The sequence below is a fragment of the Eubalaena glacialis genome, chromosome 4 (assembly GCF_028564815.1).
Source record: "Eubalaena glacialis isolate mEubGla1 chromosome 4, mEubGla1.1.hap2.+ XY, whole genome shotgun sequence".
Lineage (NCBI taxonomy): Eukaryota > Metazoa > Chordata > Mammalia > Artiodactyla > Balaenidae > Eubalaena > Eubalaena glacialis.
The window spans coordinates 25,933,934-25,956,057 of record NC_083719.1 but is presented as its reverse complement, the minus strand read 5'-3'; the positions used below and the strand labels follow the sequence as shown (position 1 = coordinate 25,956,057).

The following is a 22,124-nucleotide window of genomic DNA, read 5'->3' as shown; positions in this document are numbered from 1 at the left end:
TTCCTTCATTAATTCTTCCTGCCCTTTACCACGTAGAGGAAAAATATTTTTCCTAACAAATCTTCCTCTTAAAAGAATTCTAATCCTCCTCTTAATTTTGATGATGGTTTGTGATTTTTCTAACAAAAAGTGACTTCAAGTAATGAGATGAGTAACTTCTTCATGGGAAAAATTGAGATGTTTTATAATCACTTCTGTAGATTATGTATTTTCCAAGTCTTAGAATTGTGAACTGAAATGTCTCTGATATCTGACTCGCAGAATTATGGAAATGTTTTTTATTATGTAATTTAGCCCTTTTGAACTTGACACTGAATATAACTTAAAATAACCCTTTACACAGTAGTTGAACATTTGCCATTGTCTCCCCTGAAGTGTTTTAATGTGGCTGACAGTGATGTCAGTAGGATTTTTTTCTTAATTTAAATTCTATTTACCTTTTCCCAATCTAAGCAAATTAAATGCACACGTATTAACTTTAAAATTGGCAGTAGAATTGTGCACAAAATATTAATTTACCATATTAATGTCATGAAAGTCTCTTAATTTCTACCACTTAGTAAAGAACATATCCTCTAGACATCGTCTGTATATTGTTTATGGATTTTTAAAAAAGTTTTCTTTGAGTCTCTTTCTCAAATATAATTACTCTTTAGTCTGGACTGTAAATTCAGGGCTTTTGTTTTCCATTGGGGAGATCCTTACATGAAGCCTAATACCACTATGGGCTAAGAGAAATAGAGAGGGCTGCTGCCTTTCAGTCCAAGAAATAAAGTGGGCATTTTGAGTGGGAGAGGAATTAGATGAAATGGTCTCTCCTCCCTCCCCTTCTCACCCTGCCACTTTTCATACCCTAATCACTAGAGGAAATTCTGTTTTCTTAAAAATAATAAGACTAGAGTAATATTAGGAGACACCGATGCACTTACAAAAAGGACATAAATGGACTGTTTGAAACACAATGCTTCTAGAATTTAGCAGCTAAGTTCATTCAATTCAGCAAATTTCACTCATAGGACTTGTTATTCAGTTGATGTACTAGAGGAAATGGTTGAATCACATCTCACTCACCGACATCAGACATTTCGGGAACAGTGGCTGTGTAAACCTCCTTGGTGAATATTGGTTCATTGTCATTGATGTCATGGATCTTGATGATGAATTCAGACTCGGGCTCCACGGGTCTCCCTGTTTTTCTGTTTATGGCCTGAGCTCGAAGGATGTAAACAGGTTTTTCTTCCCTGTCCAGCCTCTTGGTGGCCTGTATATCCCCTGTGTTTTCATTGATAATGAAGAGATCTCCTGCTCCATCTCCTGAAAGGATATATTTAAGTGATCCATCTCCTCTATCCTGGTCTGAATGTAACTAGTGTAGAAAAAAAAATTAAAGAAAGTAAAAGTCAAGCATGTGATCCTAAACTGTTTGTCTTTATGATGCAATGCTATGTTAACTTTCATTCAAGTCTTTCTAAGGGTTGCAGATTTTTTCTTTTACTATTTACTTAAATCCTCAGTAGTAAATGCCATTCGTTAATGAACATGTTTCCTTATAATCACAGAGATTTCCAGAAGTGGAACAGAGCTTGGATAAAATTTAGTAATCCTGATTGATTTTGAAGAATGGAAAACTAAAGGCCAGAGCAATAGTAAGATGCCCAAGGACATATAGGCCTGGCTGGAACGAAACTATTTTCACTACAGCTTTCAGATCTATTAATACACTCTCCCCCTCACTTTTATGTACACAGATACACTAGACAAGCAATATACTACTGAGAAAAGGATTTTGGTTTTTGAATCAGAGTGTACATTTTGCCTTTACACTTTGCTATCTTGGTGAATTTAGGGAAGCTAGTCAATCTTCTTGATTCTAATATGATGGAGATTATAGTCAATTTTCTAGGAAGATGTGAAATTTATTTATGAAATTCAACTCAAAGTGTTTGAGAAACATCTTAAGTGCTGCCAGGGACAATGCCTTGAAACCACCCTGACTAGGTAATTTACAAGATAAATTGGAATAAGACAAATTTACAAGATAAATAGGAAAAGAATATTTAACACATATTTTAGTTTAATATGGGAAAGGACCTTCTAAAAGATTAGATTGAATAGTCTGCCTCATGAAGCAGTGGGTTCTCTGTTCCTGAAGGTCATCAAGCAGAGTCTCTGATAAGATTAACAGCCAGTGAAATGGGTCTGGGTAAAGGGTTGCAGTAATGAACATGAAGATACCACTGAAGTGAAGAGGGCGATCCTAACTTGGAAAAGTAGCCCATGGGTTACTTATCCTGAACTTTATATCCACTGTTGACTTCCCTGTTGTTTCTTTAGTTCCCTTTTCCCCACCACAGCAAAAGTTTAGGCAGTATCTCATAGGTCTTCCGATAACCTAACCCTATTCACAATTTTTTTCAAAAAGTGCTTTTTACCAAGGAGAACTGTTTTCAGATGTCAGTTGTAAGTATCAGCTACATACAGACAAGTTAGCTTTAATGGCTAGTAGGACCCTGTGGGGCCCTCCTGGGTACAAAAGCCCCTCTGTGCTTCCTGTTTCTTGTTTGTAGAGAAAGGCTTTAGTCTCCTAGGTCTTTCCTGAGTTCCAAAGAGCAGACTCAAGCAGTTACTAATTAGGTAAGTGAGGGAATGCAGAAACAAAGGAAAAGCAAATAGTTCAGTGATAAAACAGAGTCCTAGTTCCTCCTGAAGAGATATACACAACAATCTGACATATATTTTTGAGTTCTTCAGAAACTAAGCTCCCCCACACAAGGTAGAGGATGGTGATTACATGTTACCACAAGCATGCAGACCCCAGATTCAGAAGGTTGATGATTATGATTCCTGAAATATCACCCTGTTACCTCACCACCAACCAGTCAGAAGAAGGTCCATAAGCTGCAATCCTCATGCCAAATGTTGCCTTTAAAAACCCTTTCCTGAAAGCCATTGGGGAGTTTGGGTCTTTTGAGCATGAGCTGCCCATTCTCCTTGCTTGGTGCCTGCAATAAACACTGTACTTTCCTTCATTACAACCTGGTGTCAGTAGATTGGCTTTGCTGTGCAGCAGGTAAGCAGACCCAAGTTCTGTTTGGCAACAATCTCTACCTTATTTCAACTCTGTCTAAGTGGAGTATAGGCTATGTTACAACAGTAATGGCAACAACAGCAGCAGGTAAGCCATCTCTGTGTTCTCTTGATTGATACTGCATGGAATGTTCAGAGTAATGTCTACAAACACATTTGAAAATAGAATCTCAGGGGAAAAAGGGACTTAAAAAATATGTAACCCAGCCTTTCTAAAAGTATGTCCCATGGAATATCATTCACACAAAATGCTGAGGAAAAAGGGTTCTATGGACCAATAATTTTGGGAAATACTTCATATTCTGCCTCTTTCTTAGAGTCGCCCAGTGCCCATTAACTTAGGAAAGGCTGTGAGTACCTATAGTCCAAAACTGTACTAAACATCATTTAATCTAGCTTTCCTGAACTTTCTTATGTAATGAATCCTTTTTGGGTGTGATCCGTATTGATATTCCCCAAAACAGTTTTCCAAGAAACTCATTTTGGGAAACATGAGCTAATTGAATCCATCACTGCAAGAGTCAAGAAAACTGAGGCTCCTATATGTAGTGTTTCCCAAATCACACAGCTCATGTGAGAGTCAGATTAGAACTTGAGTGCAAGAAGAGGCTTATAGATTATTCCGTGCAACCTTCTCATTTTGAGAGATACACTGTGTCTAACGCCACACAGCTACTACTAGTTAATAGCAGAGTTTGAGGAAGAGAATATTATTTATACAATTAGTGGCCTTGAAAGCAATTTGACAGAAATCATGCAAGATAAATGCGAACGGGGAGGAAATTGCTTAGAAGTGAGACAAACGCAATAAGAAATGTAAAACAAGAGCACTCCATGATTTATGTAATGTGATATGCTAAGAAAACGTTGAAACCCTGATTACACAGAAGGAGTCACTGGGGAAAGTTTTAACTCTCCATCATCAAATTCTAATGACTGAAGGGAGCTCTTAAAAAGCTATTTCATTAACTCATGAGTAATGAAACCAATGTCACTGCCCATTGGATCTGGCTCTAGGGCAGCCATGGTCAGCAGCCTGGCACAGTGCAGAGGGCATCACACCAGGAGTCCCAAGTGTGGGCCTTGCTCATTCTCTCTCTCTCAATAGGACAGTCAATTAACTTCCAAGCCCTGGGATCCTTATCAGAAAATGAGGATAATTGAGCTACAGGACAAGGCTGTAGTGAAGCACTAAGAGACTATATACAAATACTATATACAAATACTATGAGACTATATACAAATACTATGTTAATTCCTACATAAACATGCGATAAAAGCATGTGTTTTATAAATTATAAAGTGTCTTCCAAATGTAAGATATTGTTACTATTATTAACTCTTAGTTCACAATAAACAGGTTTCTGCTTTTGACTTTGAGAACTTTGTTCTGAGGACTTTGAAAACCCAATTTTACAAACACATGGTATCTCTAAGGTAAAATCTGTTATCAAAAGCCAGTATTCTTCTATCAGGTGGCCATTGCTATCTTTCCACATGATTTATTATATTCTGCATTCCACTAGATTATAGACTCCCCTCAGCCGGTTCTTTCATCACTTTCAATATGTAGTTGTTGCACAATTAGTAGGTGAATACCACATTGGGTCACAAGATTTATTCAGGTAAAAGTAATCAGAAACTTATTTTTAGCTGTCAGGAGAGACCATTTCGATGACTTATAGAACAAACACCAAGACAATATAAAAGGGCAGTGGAGATGCCAACTAAGAGCGTGAACAGGGATTGCTCTGCAGATCTCAATTCTGATTTATCAATATTTGAAAACTAGTGGAAAAATGCATCTCTTCACTCAGGCATTGTATAATAATAAAACGATTTAACCTCATCCCCCTCCCAGTGCAGTGTCTGCATCTGGTGGAGCGCACAGAATAGAAACCTCCAGAAGCCTTTGTGTGCTCTTTCCCCCCTCTGCTCCCCTTCCACTGAACTCCCCTGAGGCCAGTTCTTTTTTCTCTTCTTGGGGAAAAGAGGAAACATAAGACATCAGTGCAAGTGAAAGCGGTGGTGACAAGCAGACATTAGGGGTTTATTGAGCTCTTAGATTTTAATTGGATTTTTTTCTTTTGTGATGTCATTCATCGTGGCCACTGTAAAAGGCAGAAGTTAAACAACAACAAATAAAAGGTTGTAGGCTGCCCGAGGCATGTTTTTACTAATTTCAGTTTAATGTGGCTGTTCCATTAAGTTTAATCATCTGGTTCACTTTTAACGATTCACCATCAAGTAAAAATTATCCACTTCCCTCGGAAAGTCACATTTCATCTGCGGCTCGCAGGACTTTTTACTACTGTACCTGGAGCATTTTGTTGCAGAAGGAGCTCTTGGTCTTTGCTTGTTTTTCTGTTGACTTATCATTACTTTTTTAAGTGTAGCATCTTGACAAATAAATACAGGAATCTGGGGTTGTAGATATGGCCCCATTGCAAGCATCACCAAAGCAGTGCCAGTATCTTTTTACCTGCTACGTATGCCACCTCCCAACTTGATTTTGTCTCTAATTCAAAGGTATAACACTAATTGTACAGATTTTTAGTGGTTTATGGAGCTAGTTAATGCTGCCCCATTCCCCCCATTCCCTCTGTGTCACTGAGTCACTTGTCTTAAGTCAGTAACCAAACTGAATCTTCTAAGCATATGCATCATTGAGACAAGAAAGCATAGTTTAAACAGAACATTACCTACATGGCACATCTGGAAGTACCTACAACAGCCTGAAAGGGGCTTAGGGAAGGAATTATGTGATTTTTTTGCTGAAATAAAAAAATGAATTATGACTAATATGCTCATAGAGTGTAATGTGGCCCTTTAAGAAATGTAATGATTGCTAATCTGAGATGTTATAAGAATCAGAGAACAGCTGTGGTGAAAAGATGTTGTCTGATTGGGATTGAAGTGTAGAAACTGGAGTTACAGCAGAGAGAACACCTTTGTGCTAAATAGATTGAATATTATTTTAAATTGGGAAAATAAACTTACAATCAACTTAGGACAAATTGAAGCTTAACTGAATTCAATAGGTATATGTATATATGAGTGTGTATATACATACATCTCTCTACATAATGCATGTATACATAATGCTAATAAATATGCTTAATGTTGTAAAAATCGTGAAGAGCTTGTTAGGTAGAGTTTATGTCAGGAAGAAATTTCTTGAAGTACATGGCAGGGATTAGGAGTAGATTCTGTTTCAGAGATCATAGGGGTAGGTAAATAAAAATATCTTTTAATAAAATTTTATATTACATATTTTAATATGCTGTATTTGGATGTTAATGATTATTATGAGTTAACTAATTTATATCTAATTTATAATTATATATATATATTTTTTACAAGTTAAAATGCTGATGGCAGCATATTTTTGTGGCAGGTTGTTGGAACTAGACATGCAAATTCTCAGGCCCCATCTACCTCCAGAATCAGAAACTCAAAGGGTGTTGCCCAGCAATCTGTGTTTTTTTTTTTTTTTAATTTATTTTTTAATTTATTTATGGCTGTGTTGGGTCCTCGTTTCTGTGCGAGGGCTTTCTCTAGTTGTGGCAAGCGGGGGCCACTCTTCATCGCGGTGCGGGGGCCACTCTTCATCGCGGTGCGCGGGCCTCTCACTATCGCGGCCTCTCTTGTTGCGGAGCACAGGCTCCAGACGCGCAGGCTCAGTAATTGTGGCTCACGGGCCCAGTTGCTCCGCGGCACGCGGGATCCTCCCAGACCAGGGCTCGAACCCGCGTCCCCTGCACCGGCAGGCAGACTCTCAACCACTGCGCCACCAGGGAAGCCCCAGCAATCTGTGTTTTAAGAAGCCCTCCAGGTGATTCTGATGAGAGCTCAAGTTTGAGAATCACTGCCTTAACTAGTACAATCATAATGCATGCTTGGTCTTGGGCAAGGGAAAGAAATGGGTATGTAGTAGTCGGGTAACCTTGGGGAACTTAGTTAATTTCTCCAAGTCTTATTTCCCTCATCTACGTAAGAATAATACCGATACTTAGTTTACAGGTAGGTTGCTCTGAAAATTAATAAAACAATGTATGTAAAATGCTTAACGGAAGGCCTAGCTCAGAGATATGCATCAATAAATTATTCTTACATCACAAACAGGAAGTATTCAGAAGGTGGATTTTGAAGGTGGAAACATTTGGATCTGAATTCTGACTTTCCTATTAATCAACTAAATTAAGTTATCATAGTTTTCATAGGTCATCTTTAAGACAAAACTCAATTACCTTTGCCAGATATTCCTCTTCTACTTGTCCATTAAATGTGGATATTCCTTAGGCCTATGTCTTAGGTCCTTGTCTTTCCTCATTTCACATACTCTCTCCAAATGAGATTATCTATTTTCATGGATTAAACTATTATCTCTGTGCCATTAATGTCCAAATCTCTATATAACCTCAGGACAGACATTTTCGTGAGATACAGAGTCAAGGATCCAGTGATTCCCAGGCAAGTCTCTTGGACAACTCACACTCAGTACTTCCCAGTTGACCTCATTACCTTCTCTCCCAAACCATTCTTCCTCTTGTATGTCCCATCTCTGTAAGGACCACCAGAGAGCCACCCTAGAACCTTCCTTCTGCCTCCATCTCCAAATTCATTAGGCCCCTAACTCCTGCCAATTCTACCTCTTACCTATATCTTGACTCACCGCCTACTTGTCTCCATTCCCACTGGTGCCACCCTGGTCCAATTCACCACCATTTCTCTTTGACCTATTGCAGTGAGGCTCTCTGAACACACACTCAGTCTTGCTTCCTTTCCATCTATTTTCCTTTCTGTGACTAGATGAACTTAAACAACACCATCAACAACTTTCAAGATACCACTCTTTTCTAACTGAATCCTTCAGTGTTTTCTCTTTACTCTTGGGATAAGGTCCCCAGCCCCACTCAGCATGGCCTCCAAAGTCCACCACAGTCTCTGCCCCTCTCTTTAGCTTCATCAGCCATCATTCTCTCCTTGACACTCTTTGTTCTAGTGTACTGTACGTATTGCAGTTTGTGAAGATACATTAGACTCTTTCATATCTAGGCCTCCTTGCATGTGGTCCCCTTGGTGTAAAGTCCTTTTGAACACCTTCACCTGGTTAATCCAATTCATACATCAGGTCTCTGTAATCTTGATTTCCTCAGGGAAGTTCTCCCTGAGCTGCTAGTCTAAGTTATAGCCTTCTGTTCTACACTCCCAATTTCTTCCCCAGTTAGCTAACAGCACATTCTCAATTTTTTTTTTTTTTTTTTTGAGAATTTCACAGCTGTTTTCATGTTTCAGTCCGCAAACAGCTAGATTGCAAATTTCATGATAAAAAAAGCATCAAGCCTGTCTGGTTCACTTCCGTATTCTCAGCACCCAACATATTGGCACATTATAGATATTCGATAATTAATGATTGCAAAGAAAGAATGCATGAATGTTATAAAGATAAAATTGGATAAAATACCAATAATCAATGAAGGTTTCTGGAACATAGAAGGTCATCAATAAATCTTAATGTCCTCCACCCCCTTTCTCACTTGATTTTAGGATAATTCTATGTATCAAGAATATATGTTCCTGAAGTTGCCAGATAATTTAGCAATTACGACCAAACACTAAGCACGTTGTCTAATCTGAGCAATCAGAGAGGAATTCAAGTTATCGCCTCAGATATAAAAAATTTTCTTTAATAACCAATTAAACCTCAATAATAAAGCCAACCTGTATTGGATTTGTTGAAAAGAGCAGATGTTATAAGCACCTTGACCATTATAAGTGCTGGGACAGAAGTCATCTGTTAAGGGTGAAGAAGTTTCAAGAATGAAGCTGATGGAAAATGAATGGAAAATTCTCCATTTCACAGAAACATTGTTCTATTAAAATATAGTTTAACTGTCAACCAAGACCATTTAAAAACACTTACTGGCCTGAAGAGCTGCATAAGGCAATGAATAAAAAACATCTAATACCTGCCTTCTATACCTTTGCAAATTAGGCTTGGAAATACTTACCCATACATAAAAGAAAGCAAATAAAAGCAGAAATTAGACACTTATGTATTCTTATTAAGTATTAGTTAGGAATAACAAGGTAAAGGAAATGCTAGAGAACAATACATAGGGAACCTGTGAGTTGGAAAAGGTGGAGTCAGGGGACATGTTAGCTCTTTGATGGTTTAGGAAGACTTCTTGGAAAAGGTTGGATCACCGAGGGGAGAAAAATGGCTTGGCACCAGCATGAGCACGTGGCATGGTTTCAAGGCTCTGTGTGGGAGAAAATCAGAGGAGGCCTTGAGTATGTGCCTGGAGTAATAAAAGCAATAAAGTCAGCTAAAATAGAAGCGTCCTTCCCTTGAGGTGCAGGGTCACATATTTTCTCACACTGCATTCAGATGTGCAGGGGAAGATGCAGCTTCCTTATTCTTTCTTTCTTTTTTTAAATAGCTTATCCCTCAAGCTCTAATCCCATTGAGTATTAGGAACTCGATATTAGGTTGAATATTCAGTCAATATTCAGTAATTTAGTGCAGTCCAATAAAATCTGCCTGATTCAATAATACAGTCTCTTTAGATAACTATTTTAAATAAATCCCAGTCTTTCTGGTTTTTGCTTTCTCTCTTTGCCCCTGATTCATTCCAAGATGACATCTGGGTGTATGAAGAGGAGAGACCCACATGGCACAAATCAGAGGGACATTCGGGGCTTTTGGAGCTAAGGGCAGTCCTGTACTGCCTCTGGTCCACTGGTCTCTAGACAACAGCTCTCATCCATTACTTTCCTCAGGGGCATCTATGGTTTTGGCAAGTGGAATCATGATCTCAGCTCTCCAGGGTCCAAGGTGACTAGCCCCACCCTGCCTGCCTCCTTGGTATCACATACCCCCTGATGTCTGAGTATCACTCCTCCATTGCCCTTGGCAAATGTGGACTTAGCCACAGGGTTGCTTTGTCCTTGGTAGGTACCATCAAAGAGATCATCCACCCTTTTCTTGCCCTGGAGAAGCCCAGGAGCTAAAAGGAGCTTCTCCTCCACCACACGATTGCCTCAAAGGGAAATGGGCAAAAACCCACTCTGTTTTCACCTTTATCCACAAACTTGCCACTGCTTCCCACTGCCCCCTTTTCCAGATTTCAGATACACTGTCTCAGGGAAGTAGAAATGACTTTAGATACACACAGGGCTGTGTGTTTTTGTGTTTAATAGCCAGGAATGTGAAATCTCTCCCTCAGTTTCAGGAATACCCCACCACTTAAATTTTGGTGGGAGGAAGAGCCAATTCCCACCATAAAAACTGAGAAGATAACTGGGGGGTAAGAATGACCAATAGCCCAGAGCCTGGCACCAATAACTTTTGGTAACTACATTTATAAATGGGATTCGTAAGTTTTATTCGAATTGGCCAGGCTCATCTCTTGATATGTTAAATGGGCTCTAAAAGAATCAGGACAATCTCTTTTCCTCTGACAAAACCTAGGATCAGGCTGCCTCCATCTCCCATGTTCTTTTTCGATTATACTGTGTTGCCTCTTATCATGACCAGAAAACATTATATCCTTCTATATAATATAAATAATTTGATTGATTTTTATTTTTTAATTTTTTTTAATTTTATTTTTTAACATCTTTATTGGAGTATAATTGCTTTACAATGGTGTGTTAGTTTCTGCTTTGATTGATTTTTAGAACAGTGTAAATATTTTATCTTTAAAGCTTTCTCTTATATGATCAATCATTTGGCAATGGGTCTGTCTGGAATTTGGGAAAATAATAATAGCAGACATTTATGAAGCCCATCCTATGGGCCAGGAAATTTGCTGCTGTTACACAGATTATATAATTTGTTACTCATTATGACCCTCTTCCTATCACCTCAACTGATGAGGAAACTGAGGCAAGGTAAGAGTTTAGTAACTTCTCAGCATCATACAACCAACGGGAGAAGGATTTGAGTCCAGGCATTCTGACACCACAGTCTAGTCTGTTAACTGCAACATAAATATTTTCTCTGGAGATATTTACATTCAGTTCTATGACATTCATTAAAGGTTTATCCTGTACCAAACAATATTTTAAGTGCTGAGTTACAAAGATCTATCTAATTCAGGATTTTTTGACCTCTGCACTATTAACATTTTGGGCTGGGTAACTCTATTCTGTGTATTATAAGATGTTTAGCAGCATCCCCGGCCCCTACCCACTAGATACCTGCAGCACCTTTCAAGTTGTGACCACCAAAAATGTCTCCAGACGTTGCCAAATGTCCCCTGGGAGGAAAAATAGCCTCCTTTGAGAACCACTGATTGAATCCTATATCTATCTATCTATCATCTATCTATCAATATCATCTATTTATCATCTATCTATCATCTATCTATCATCTATTTACCATCTATGTATCTATCATCTATCTATCTATCTAATCTATCCTTCCATCTTTTTTTCCTCATTGCGTACCTTGTAACTTTAAAAATACGTTCATATAATACCGTAAAGTGTTCTGCATTTGCAGAGATTCCACATGACCCCACTCAATTCAATCTTTTATCTTTGTTAGATTTAATAAGCACTGAAACAGACCTTGTGTTATATGAAGGAGAATTTTTCACAAAACTGCTAAAAGCAAAAGAATTTTAAATCTAAACTCAGAAGAAATGTATTAATTCCCTTGACATTTATCCTTTACACTCAATACCTTGAATTTAATGTCAAAAGTACCAGAGTAACTATTAAACGAACAACACTTTAGTGGTATAGTTGTGGTAAACAGAATAATGGCTCTCCCAAAGATATTCATGCCCTAATTCCCAGAACCAATGACTATGTTACCTTACATGGCAAAAAAGACTTTACAGGTGTGATTAAGATAAAGATTTTGAAGTAGTGAGACTGGCTTGGATTAACCACATGAGCCCAATGTAATCACCAGGGTCCTTATAAGGGAAAGAAGTAGGGGAGAGCTGGAGTCAAAGAAGGAAATGTGACGATGGAGCAGAGGTTAGAGAGAGAGACGAGATTTGAAGATGCTATGCTGTTGTCTTCGGTGGAAGGGACCATGAACCAGGGAATGTAGTCAGCCTCTAGAAGCTCGAAAAGACAAGGAAATGGCTCCTCCCCTACAGCCTCCAGAAAGACACCTTGCGGCACCTTGATTTTAACCTAGCGAAACCCATTTCAGACTTTTGACCTCCAAAGCTATAAGATAATAAACTTGTACTATTTTAAGCCACTAAGTTTGTGGTAATTCATTACAGCAGCAATAGGAAACTAAGGTAGTTTTTTTTGTTGTTGTTCTTTTTTTGAGGGGGGAGGATCTTAGTTCCCTGACCAGGGATCAAACCCGGGGCCATGGCAGTGAAAGTGCCGAGTCCTAACCATTGGACCGCCAGGGAAGTCCCACTAAGGTAGTTCTTTACCTTTGGAATTCAAGGTGAGCTGGAACTGCATGTGGTCCTTCAAGAATTTCAGTGAAGAAAGAAGAAAACTAACACTTGGTGAACACTTACTATGTGTTAGGTACTGCAGGAATGCTTTGTTTGTTAATCAGTAATACTCATAATGACTCCTGAAAATAAGCTTTATTTTCTCCATTTTTTTCAGAGAAACTGAGGTTAGGGAGGTTAAGTAACTTATCCAAAGTTAAGAGCAGAGCCAGGGAGGTTACCAAGATCTGCCTGACTCCAAAGTCTGTTCATTCACTTCAGAGAATACTACCAAAAAGCAGTCCCTACCATGATTATAAACGTTTCTGGATTCATTATATTATTATATTAGACCCCAGGCTAAATTATTTGTAAATTCTATTGGCACAAATGATACAAATTGTAATAGATGTTATTGTTCATTTGGGATTTATCAATTAAACAAATGCATTTTGGTTTATTCACTGCATGAAGTTATTTCCCCAAAAAGGCATTGTTTACTGTCTTTTGCTTGGCTCTGGAAGTCCAAGGTCTTTGGCAGACTGAGACATTAGTCTGAGCTCCTGCTTAGTCTAACATTTTCATTTTAAAAAAGCCAGTGGTAAATCAAGCTGAGAGCCAGATATCCAGTCAAAAATTGATTTAGTAAGGCATTGTAACTCACCAATTACAATCCTACTTTTTGCCTTATAATGTAATCTCTTCAGCAATTATCAAATCTAAGGACACACACACACACACACACACACACACACACACTCCCCCTGCCTCCTCTCTCTTTCTCTCTGACAAATACACTTTGGAAGAAAATATTAATAGATAAATGCAGACATCTGAGACATGATGATTCAAGCAGCAGAAATTTTTTAAAAATTATGCTCCTCACTAGTTAATGGACTTTTCCCCAAATGTGTTTTTCTTCAGAGGTAAAAAACATATTGGATATAATATTCTTCTGTAGATTCTTACTTAGAATCTAAAAAGTTAAAGCCATATCTTTATAAAACAAGTAGTTTGCTTTAGGAAGAGACTATTTCTCATTCAAATTCATAACTCTCAAGCATCCTGTACATGTCCAATAAATGATGATTAAACTGAATTCTGTAACCCACTCATACACTCAAGGAAATAATGGTGAGCAATTCTAGGAGAAATGATTATGAGTTCATTAATTAGTTTTTAGTTTTATTGCATGGGAACAGCTTATAAATTTTTAAATAATTTGAACAGCTTTGTCTTTTGTTTTTATTTTTTCTTTAAGGGAATAACTGGGAAACAATCAGTGAAGAGAAATGTGTGCTGTCTGGACGGCCATGCTAGGGGAAGTGTTCTCATGGTGATGATAGTGCCCTAAATTCAAGTGCTCCAACTCCTAAGCCCTACGCTACTCTTCCATTGCCCACCATGCCTGAAATACTCTCTACTACTTGAACATGGTAATAATGTGGTATAAGGAAAGAGTATTAGACTAAACCATGTCAAAAAGCATGGACTCCAGCTTCAACTTTGGCACTCTGCTGGCAGTGGCACTGTCGTCTCTTAACCCCTCTGGGACTCTGTTTCCTTACACCCAAAAGGATTGAATTCTGCTTAACTGAAAGAGTGCTTTGACAGATCATGAGGAATGCTTGTACACATGAAAACACTTTATAAACGGTAGTACTTGATAAGATGTGGAAAAATATTATCACTGCTCCTATCTTATTACAAATTTTCTGCAATAAAACTCTGCCAAAAAACAATCTAAGACGCCTCTTCACCTGCCAGGGGATGATTTCCCTTGTGTTGTGTTTTCTGTTCTGTCCCTCCCCATCCAGCACCCTCCCCTTCTTTGAAGTTACTCGATGGTTTGAATTGCAGTAAAGATTCTGACTGTCTCATTATCGTTTTAAAACTCAAGTAAGTGATGTTTAGACTGTTGAAAAGGAGATAAAACTGAATAAATTACTGCCACTGAAGTCTGCCCAAGTCACTTCATTTTCTTGATTTGATTTTAAAACAATATTTCCCTTTAAGAGGCAGGTAGATTGGTAATCAGCAAGATCATAGCTTTCACACAAGGTATACAATTCCCCCTTTTTGTTCTCTTTACAGAATACACACAGTTCGAGGGTAGATAGAACACTCAAGATACAAATGGATAATAAAGTAATTTCTTATACTCCACTCTACCTTATTGATTTCTTTTTAAAAATTTTAAACACTTTTATTTGGCAATAATCTCAAACTTAGAGAAGATGCAAATATAAAAATTGCTTTACTTGATTTCTAAAGGGAAAGTTTGCTTCCTGGAGGGTATTTATCTTCATTGGAAAACCAAAAAAGAAACCCTAGGATGTAGATTAAGTAAATGAGCCAGATTCTTATGCTCCACGATTTATGAAAAGAAAACAATGAAGCATGCTAAAGTTTTGCATAACTGTTTTAAAGCAGAACTTTCTTTGCATCTCCTCTTTCATGTTCCCTTCTGAACTGTACTCATAATATAAACAGTAGAAAGAGTTAAGGTGTGACTATTTTCCAGAAATGATTATATTTCTTGTGAGAACTCAAAATATGTTGATTAGAAGTATAGTTGGTACAAAAAGAATTAGTCATTATATAGAATTTTTCTCTCTCTGTGATATCCCATTTTTCTGTATAGTTGATTTTTTTGTGAATCATTGCAATCAACGTTCTCAGGTCTTAAATGATTTCTCTTTTACTGAGCACTTGAATTATCTGCACAGTGTAGCTAAGGAATTTTAAGAAAAAAATTTGTTTTCTATTAATGAACTCCGGCTTTTTCTCATTTTGTTTCAAACTTTCTTCTACTGAGATCCTAAATAATGTCTGATTTTTCATTTGTAAAAGTCTTAAAGGAACCAACTTTTATGATGCGATATTATTTGCTATATATTTTCATGTTTATCTTTCCTGTTTATGCACATACAACTGTGTTATCTTTAATTTCTCTGGTTTGCACTAAGGAAGCTTGAGATTTCTGCTATTATATCGTAAAATACCTATGTCATTTTGATGTGAAATTTCCAGGGGTAGTTTCTGTGGAAAGACTTTCATGATGATTTGGTGTATATGTTTACTATCTAATATATCCTTGAACTTTAAAGACTAGATTTTCAGTTGTCAACAACACAAAACACTATCGATGATATCCATATCAAATCATCCACATCAATAAATTGGGAGGCAGCTTTTAGATAACACGGCAGTTTTTTATCTTTTGTGGTCACTGCAGCTTAATTGAAGTAATATTTGACTGTTTCCAATGTGCAAAATCTGTGCTAGATATCTTTAAGGATAAAAGTATGAGTGAGGTGTAGTCTAGGGTCCTGCAGAGTTTATAAAGATATAAGTATTCAAAGGTTTAAATTCAATATCTAAAGTACTAATTTGAAAGACCAGACCTAGGACCCAATATAAAAGAGTACTCAATATATTAAAGGTCAAAGTTTAACCTTAAACAAGGAATTAATTATTTTGCTCTTAAAAAATGTAATTAAACAATTAAATCAAAAGTAATTTTCCCACAATAATAAACTTTGGTGCAATAATATAAGGATCTCATGATATTAAATCCCACTTAACAACTTAACTATGATAATTCCAATTTAAAACATTATTATACCCTAAGTGCAACAGTCATTTTTGATTGTTAGATGCACTGAAGTTTTATTGAAAAAATAACAAGACCTAACCAGACTCTTAACATTTCACAGTAGTTTAAATATTCAATAATATAAACTCCAAATTGTGGTGTTAAATAATGATGTTTTAAAATGAAATGATAAATAGCCTTAATAGGAGGATCTACAAAAGTTACCAGGATCATCAAATTACATAAAGTGTAGTGCTCATTTTATTTTTAGTTTGGTTGGGATAATAAAGAAAACTTTGTACTGTTATATATACTTGGCCCTCTGAATTGCTGGTGTTGAGTTGTGTTTGCAGCTGCCTTAGCTGCTTTGGCACCATCTTCTGGCCCATAATACTTGACTTCAGAGAATGAGACTGAACATTAGTGGAATCATCAACTGGGCACTTTTGGTTCATCCTTCTCTTCACCTTTCCTGTTTTCTGAAGATGCACTTGATAGTAGGATGCCTTCCCTCCTTATTCTGGTCTTCCCTTAGTACCTCACTAGTGAGTACCATATGCTGACCCCATTCTAAGCTCTTTTGCGTATTAACTTAATTAATCCTCACCTCAACAACTTTATTACTCCCCTCATTTAACAGCTGAAGAAATGGAGAGCAGAGAGAGGTTAAATAACTTCCCCAATATTACCCAGATAGTCACAGTGTAGCTGAGGCTCAAACATAGGCAGGCTGCCCATGCTATTAACTTTATAGTCTCCGGTGAATAATTGTTGAATGAATGAAAGCCATTTTCTCTCCAAATCTATTTGAAAATGCCATAGCTGAGATAAATTCTTCAACTGCCTTCTTAACGCCAATCTCTGTTCCCTCTAGTCAGCATTAAATCCCACATCCAGACTGATATTTCAGGCTTTTTGTTATGCTTTCATTACTGCCCTCAGGTCTTCTGAAACACACCAATTCACCTAAAATATTTATCCATATATCTCACACATGTATACATTTTAATCTTTTAAAGTGCCTCCCTTTTCTTGTGCATATGTATTCTCTGTGAATAGAAAACTGGAAGAAACTATAAATATTTTTCCTGTGAAACATTTTGGCATGCTGCTTTTCTTCTTATTCCAGGCTGCATAATTCCAAATTTGATTCCTCACATTGACCTTTGAGAATAGCTGTTGTTATTTTTACTTATTTATCAATAATGGCAATAAGAAAAAAACCTCTAATTCTTTTATGGAGAATTCTGTACTTTCTTTCAATATCTTCTTCAATTCTAGATGGAAAGATAGGTATTCAAAGAATATTGATATATTTAGCATGCTCATGAGGATATGATATATATGATGTATGTATCAAAATATGATGACAATGTATATTACATTATCATCTTTTTTTTTTTATGATAAAAAAGTCAGTCTATTATGAATATATAAAATGCATAAACATATTGTCACCTAACAACAGAGCTCTAAGATATATGAAGTAAAAACTTACAGAATTGATACTAATGGATAATAATAATAAAAGCAAACACTCATATAGCATATGTATGTTCCAGGCACATTCCATGCCTTGTTATGTAGGAAATTATTTAAATATGATTATAACCCAATAACCTTATGTGTAGGTACTATTACCATTTCATAAATGAGGCGACTGAGGCAGAGAAAGGTGAAGTAACTTCCTAATGTCACAATGCTAGTAAGTGAAAGACAGTATTCAAACCTAGGCAGCTTTACTCCAGAGCCTACCACTATTTTATTTTGCCATATCAAGACGGAAGCCAAGGCAAAGGCCAAGAAATGGATCAGCAGTGGTTCCAAGGTTAGAGCTGGCATTAGAATTGCCCTTTAGTCAAATTCAAATTTCTAGTCAGAGCTGACACTAACATAATGTAGGGGTGATGGTTAGATAGCACTGTGAATATACTGAATGACACTGAATTGTACACTTAAAATGATTAATTTTATATAATGTTTTACCTGAATTTTTTAAAAAATGTATATATAGTAATATCTATCCTTGAGGAGCTTATAACCTAGATGGAGAGAGAAGAATAACTCAAATAAAAAGATCAAAAATTTTTGTAAGTTTAAAAAAGGGAATAAAGTGCAGAAAAAATAACAGGTAAAATATAGAACCGATCTTTTAGTTCAGCTGTGAAAAATTTAACAATATGTGGTTCTTTAGATAAATTGTGTGTAGCATAATTAAATTTGCAGGTTTTGTTTTTTTTTTTTACATTATCATCTTAATAACTGGCAACATAAAAACTTGTAGGAAGGTGAAGCTTGCTAACAGCAGCCTACATCTATACAAAAAGAGTTGAATCTTTGAGGTTCCAATGATACATTAACATCTAAACATAATCTCTAAATTTGATGAAGGTTGTTAAAGGCAGGACTCCTTCCAAAAACCCATTTATTTTTGGTAGAAAAGGGTAGAATATTAGAAAGACAGCTTTTAATTTTGACTAGAGGTAGGGCACTCTAAAAAGTTAAATTTATAATTCTTGTTACAATATATTCTTAGTTTCTCATATTTAAAATAATGTACTAATTCACATCAATGGAAATGAAGAAAATCAGTGGTTTAAGAATATTTTGACCGTTGACTGACAATATGTCAGGAATTTTTAACTGATTTTTGAAATGAGTCAATCAAAATGATAATTAGGGATTTTGATTTTAAAAGACATGTAAACTGGGATGTTGGCATTCTGTATATTTATATTCCCATTCTGCTAGGGTGGACCCATACATGACAAAAAATGAAGAACTCTGGTGCAAATCAAATATTTACATGGTTTCATAAACAAATTAAGGCGATGAGTAAAGAAATACTTAACAATGTCCATAGGCTAGATTCTGGCGGGTTTGTTATAACGAGCATGCAGAGTCTCTATAACCTTCTGACAGCCTTTAGCTCTGTTTGGCTTGTGGAGCACGGAGGCAAAATAACTCAGTGGGAATGGAAAGGATTTGAATCTTTAACTCTCTTTTGTTCAACTTGACTTTAACTCTCTTTTGTTCAACATTTTTTTCAGCAAATTGAATTATAAGCAGAGGATATAGGAGTCCACAGGCATAATAACATGGAAGTTGGAGGATTTGGGATTGGGTCCTTGTTTGGCTTTCTATACTTTACTCTGCTTGTGTGACCCAGGTAGCCAAACAGTGCCTTTGGGTTTATGACCAAGGTCAGACATTCTAACTCTTCTGCTCTCCATGTGAGTGACTGCAGAGAGGGAGGTTTAAGACTCTGAGAGAGAACTGCTGTTACACAGGACATTTTCTTAAGCATAAAATAGCAAATTGAAGCTTTTGTCATAAAGAAAGTGAAATCAGTTGGCTGACAGTGGAAACAAAATCAGCATTAGCGCCAGTTATTGACAGTTGGGAAGTTACTTCCTGAAACATTTTTAAAAAGTACGTTCAAGGAGCAAGTGAAGGCACGTTCTCTTAAATACACTAACCAGTTGAAATATGAAAATGTTAAATGTCTGAGCATTAAATTTAAATGATGAAGAAGAGAGATGTGCCCTAGGCACTTGTCCTGACACAGGGAGAAAAGATTATTGCAGGTGACTGAATCAGAACAGAAGTTTAGAGAAGGTTATCAAGGGAAATAAAAAGAAAAGAGACTTTTTCATCATGATGACCAGAAACACCACTAATTGAATATCTAATTTTAAAATGCTGACCTATAACTATTTTGAATAACACTGATGTGTTCTGGAAATTAAAACAAGAAAAATTAAAAAGAATGCATGGAACAATAATGCAACACATCTGTGTAGCTCTTTAAAAGTAGTCTCTAAAATTTTTTTCTGTTTCTCTCTACCCTTGGGTTTCACACAGCAGGTCCTCAGTAGGTATTTGTGGTATTGAGTTGAATGCAATCATTGAATGCCAAAGCATATTCTAGGACTGTTTCTTCATTTGTGCCTCAAAATGTCTCTGTGAAGTAGTGGATGCACAGGGTAGGGGATATAACTGAGTACTTGTGAGGTCAGACAGAGGTCGACTGCCAGGTTCTAGCAGTCTGAGATCTTGGGCTAAAGTACTGGCCCAATCTGAGCCTTAGTTTACTCCTCTGTAAAACAAGGATTACAGCGGAACCTCACTGGTGAGGATACATTGCAATAGTACACCTGAAGCACTTAGCAGAGTGTCTGGAACAAAACAATACTCAGTAAGTGTTAGCTATGAAGATGCTTTAATCTGATGCTCCTGTTTAAGCAGCAGTGGTTAATTAGTCTCTGAATCACCTTAGGAGGTCTCTACTCCTAAGTTTATGCTCTTTAAAAAAAAAAAAAAAAGGAATAAAAGAAAGCAATCTTTTAATGACAGCATCTTTTAAATGGTCTTTCAGATGAATAAAATATTGCTTCATGTTGACTGAATTTGGATTATGTAATTAGGAACAAATAATTGTTCATTCCTAATTTTAAAGGTGTATATGGCTGACAACTTTTATTTTTATGGGCTGTTAAAACATTACTGTCTAATTGTCCTACGACTAGTGGCTCATTGAATTGGGTAGACATTAACAACTCAAGAGAAAGGCATATTAGGAGGACCTGTACATTAGAGCATCAAAGAGAACCCAAATTTTCATGATATTTAAAAAAGCACAGCATATCAATTTTTGGAAAAATTCCCCCAAGAAAACCATCACCAAGATGGCGGAGTAGAAGGACGTGCTCTCACTCCCTCTTGCGAGAACACCAGAATCACAACTAACTGCTGAACAGTCATCGACAGGAAGACACTGGAACTCACCAAAAAAGATACCCCACATCCAAAGACAAAGGAGAAGCCACAATGAGATGGTAGGAGGGGCGCAATCACAATAAAATCAAATCCCATAACTGCTGGGTGGGTGACTCACAAACTGGAGAACACTTATACCACAGAAGTCCACCCACTGGAGTGAAGGTTCTGAGCCCCACGTCAGGCTTCCCAACCTGGGGGTCCGGCAATGGGAGGAGGAATTCCTAGAGAATCAGACTTTGAAGGCTAGCGGGATTTGATTGCAGGACATCAACAGGACTGGGGGAAACAGAGACTCCACCCTTGGAGGGCACACAAAAAGTAGAGTGCACATCGGGACCCAGGGGAAGGAGCAGTGACCCCATAGGAGACTGAACCAGACATACCTGCTAGTGTTGGAGGGTCTCCTGCAGAGGCAGGGGGTGGTTGTGTCTCACTGTGAAGACAAGGACACTGGCAGCAGAAGTTCTGGGAAGTACTCCTTGGCATGAGCCCTCCCAGAGTCGACCATTTGCCCCACCAAAGAGCCGGGTAGGCTCCAGTGTTGGGTTGCCTCAGGCCAAACAACCAACAGGGAGGGAACCCAGCCCCACCCATCAGCAGACAAGCGGATTAAAGTTTTACTGAGCTCTGCCCACCAGAGCAACAGCCAGCTCTACCCACCACGAGTCCCTCCCATCAGGAAACTTGCACAAGCCTCTTAGATAGCCTCATCCACCAGAGGGCAGACAGCAGAAGCAAGAAGAACTACAATCCTGCAGCCTGTAGAACAAAAACCACATTCACAGAAAGATAGACAAGATGAAAAGGCAGAGGGCTATGTACCAGATGAAGGAACAAGATAAAACCCCAGAAAAACAACTAAATGAAATGGAGACAGGCAACCTTCCAGAAAAAGAATTCAGAATAATGATAGTGAAGATGATCCAGGACCTCAGAAAAAGAATGGAGGCAAAGATCGAGAAGATGCAAGAAATGTTTAACAAAGACCTAGAAGAATTAAAGAACAAACAAACAGAGATGAACAATACAATAACTGAAATGAAAACTACACTAGAAGGAATCAATAGCAGAATAACTGAGGCAGAAGAATGGATAAGTGACCTGGAAGACAGAATGGTGGAATTCACTGCTGTGGAACAGAATAAAGTAAAAAGAATGAAAAGAAATGAACACAGCCTAAGAGACCTCTGGGACAACATTAAACGCAACAACATTCGCATTATAGGGGTCCCAGA

General features: G+C 37.4%; 1 protein-coding gene across 2 annotated transcripts in view; it reads right to left on the bottom strand.

Annotated features, from left to right (window-relative positions):
- The window catches only part of CDH6 (cadherin 6), a 126,959-nt gene that overhangs the window by 26,094 nt on the left and 78,741 nt on the right, over positions 1-22,124 (bottom strand). For both annotated transcript variants that reach the window (XM_061187683.1, XM_061187684.1), the window contains exon 3: positions 1,072-1,366. In XM_061187683.1, the coding sequence (XP_061043666.1) occupies positions 1,072-1,366 (295 nt within the window). The remainder of the gene's footprint in view (positions 1-1,071; positions 1,367-22,124) is intronic.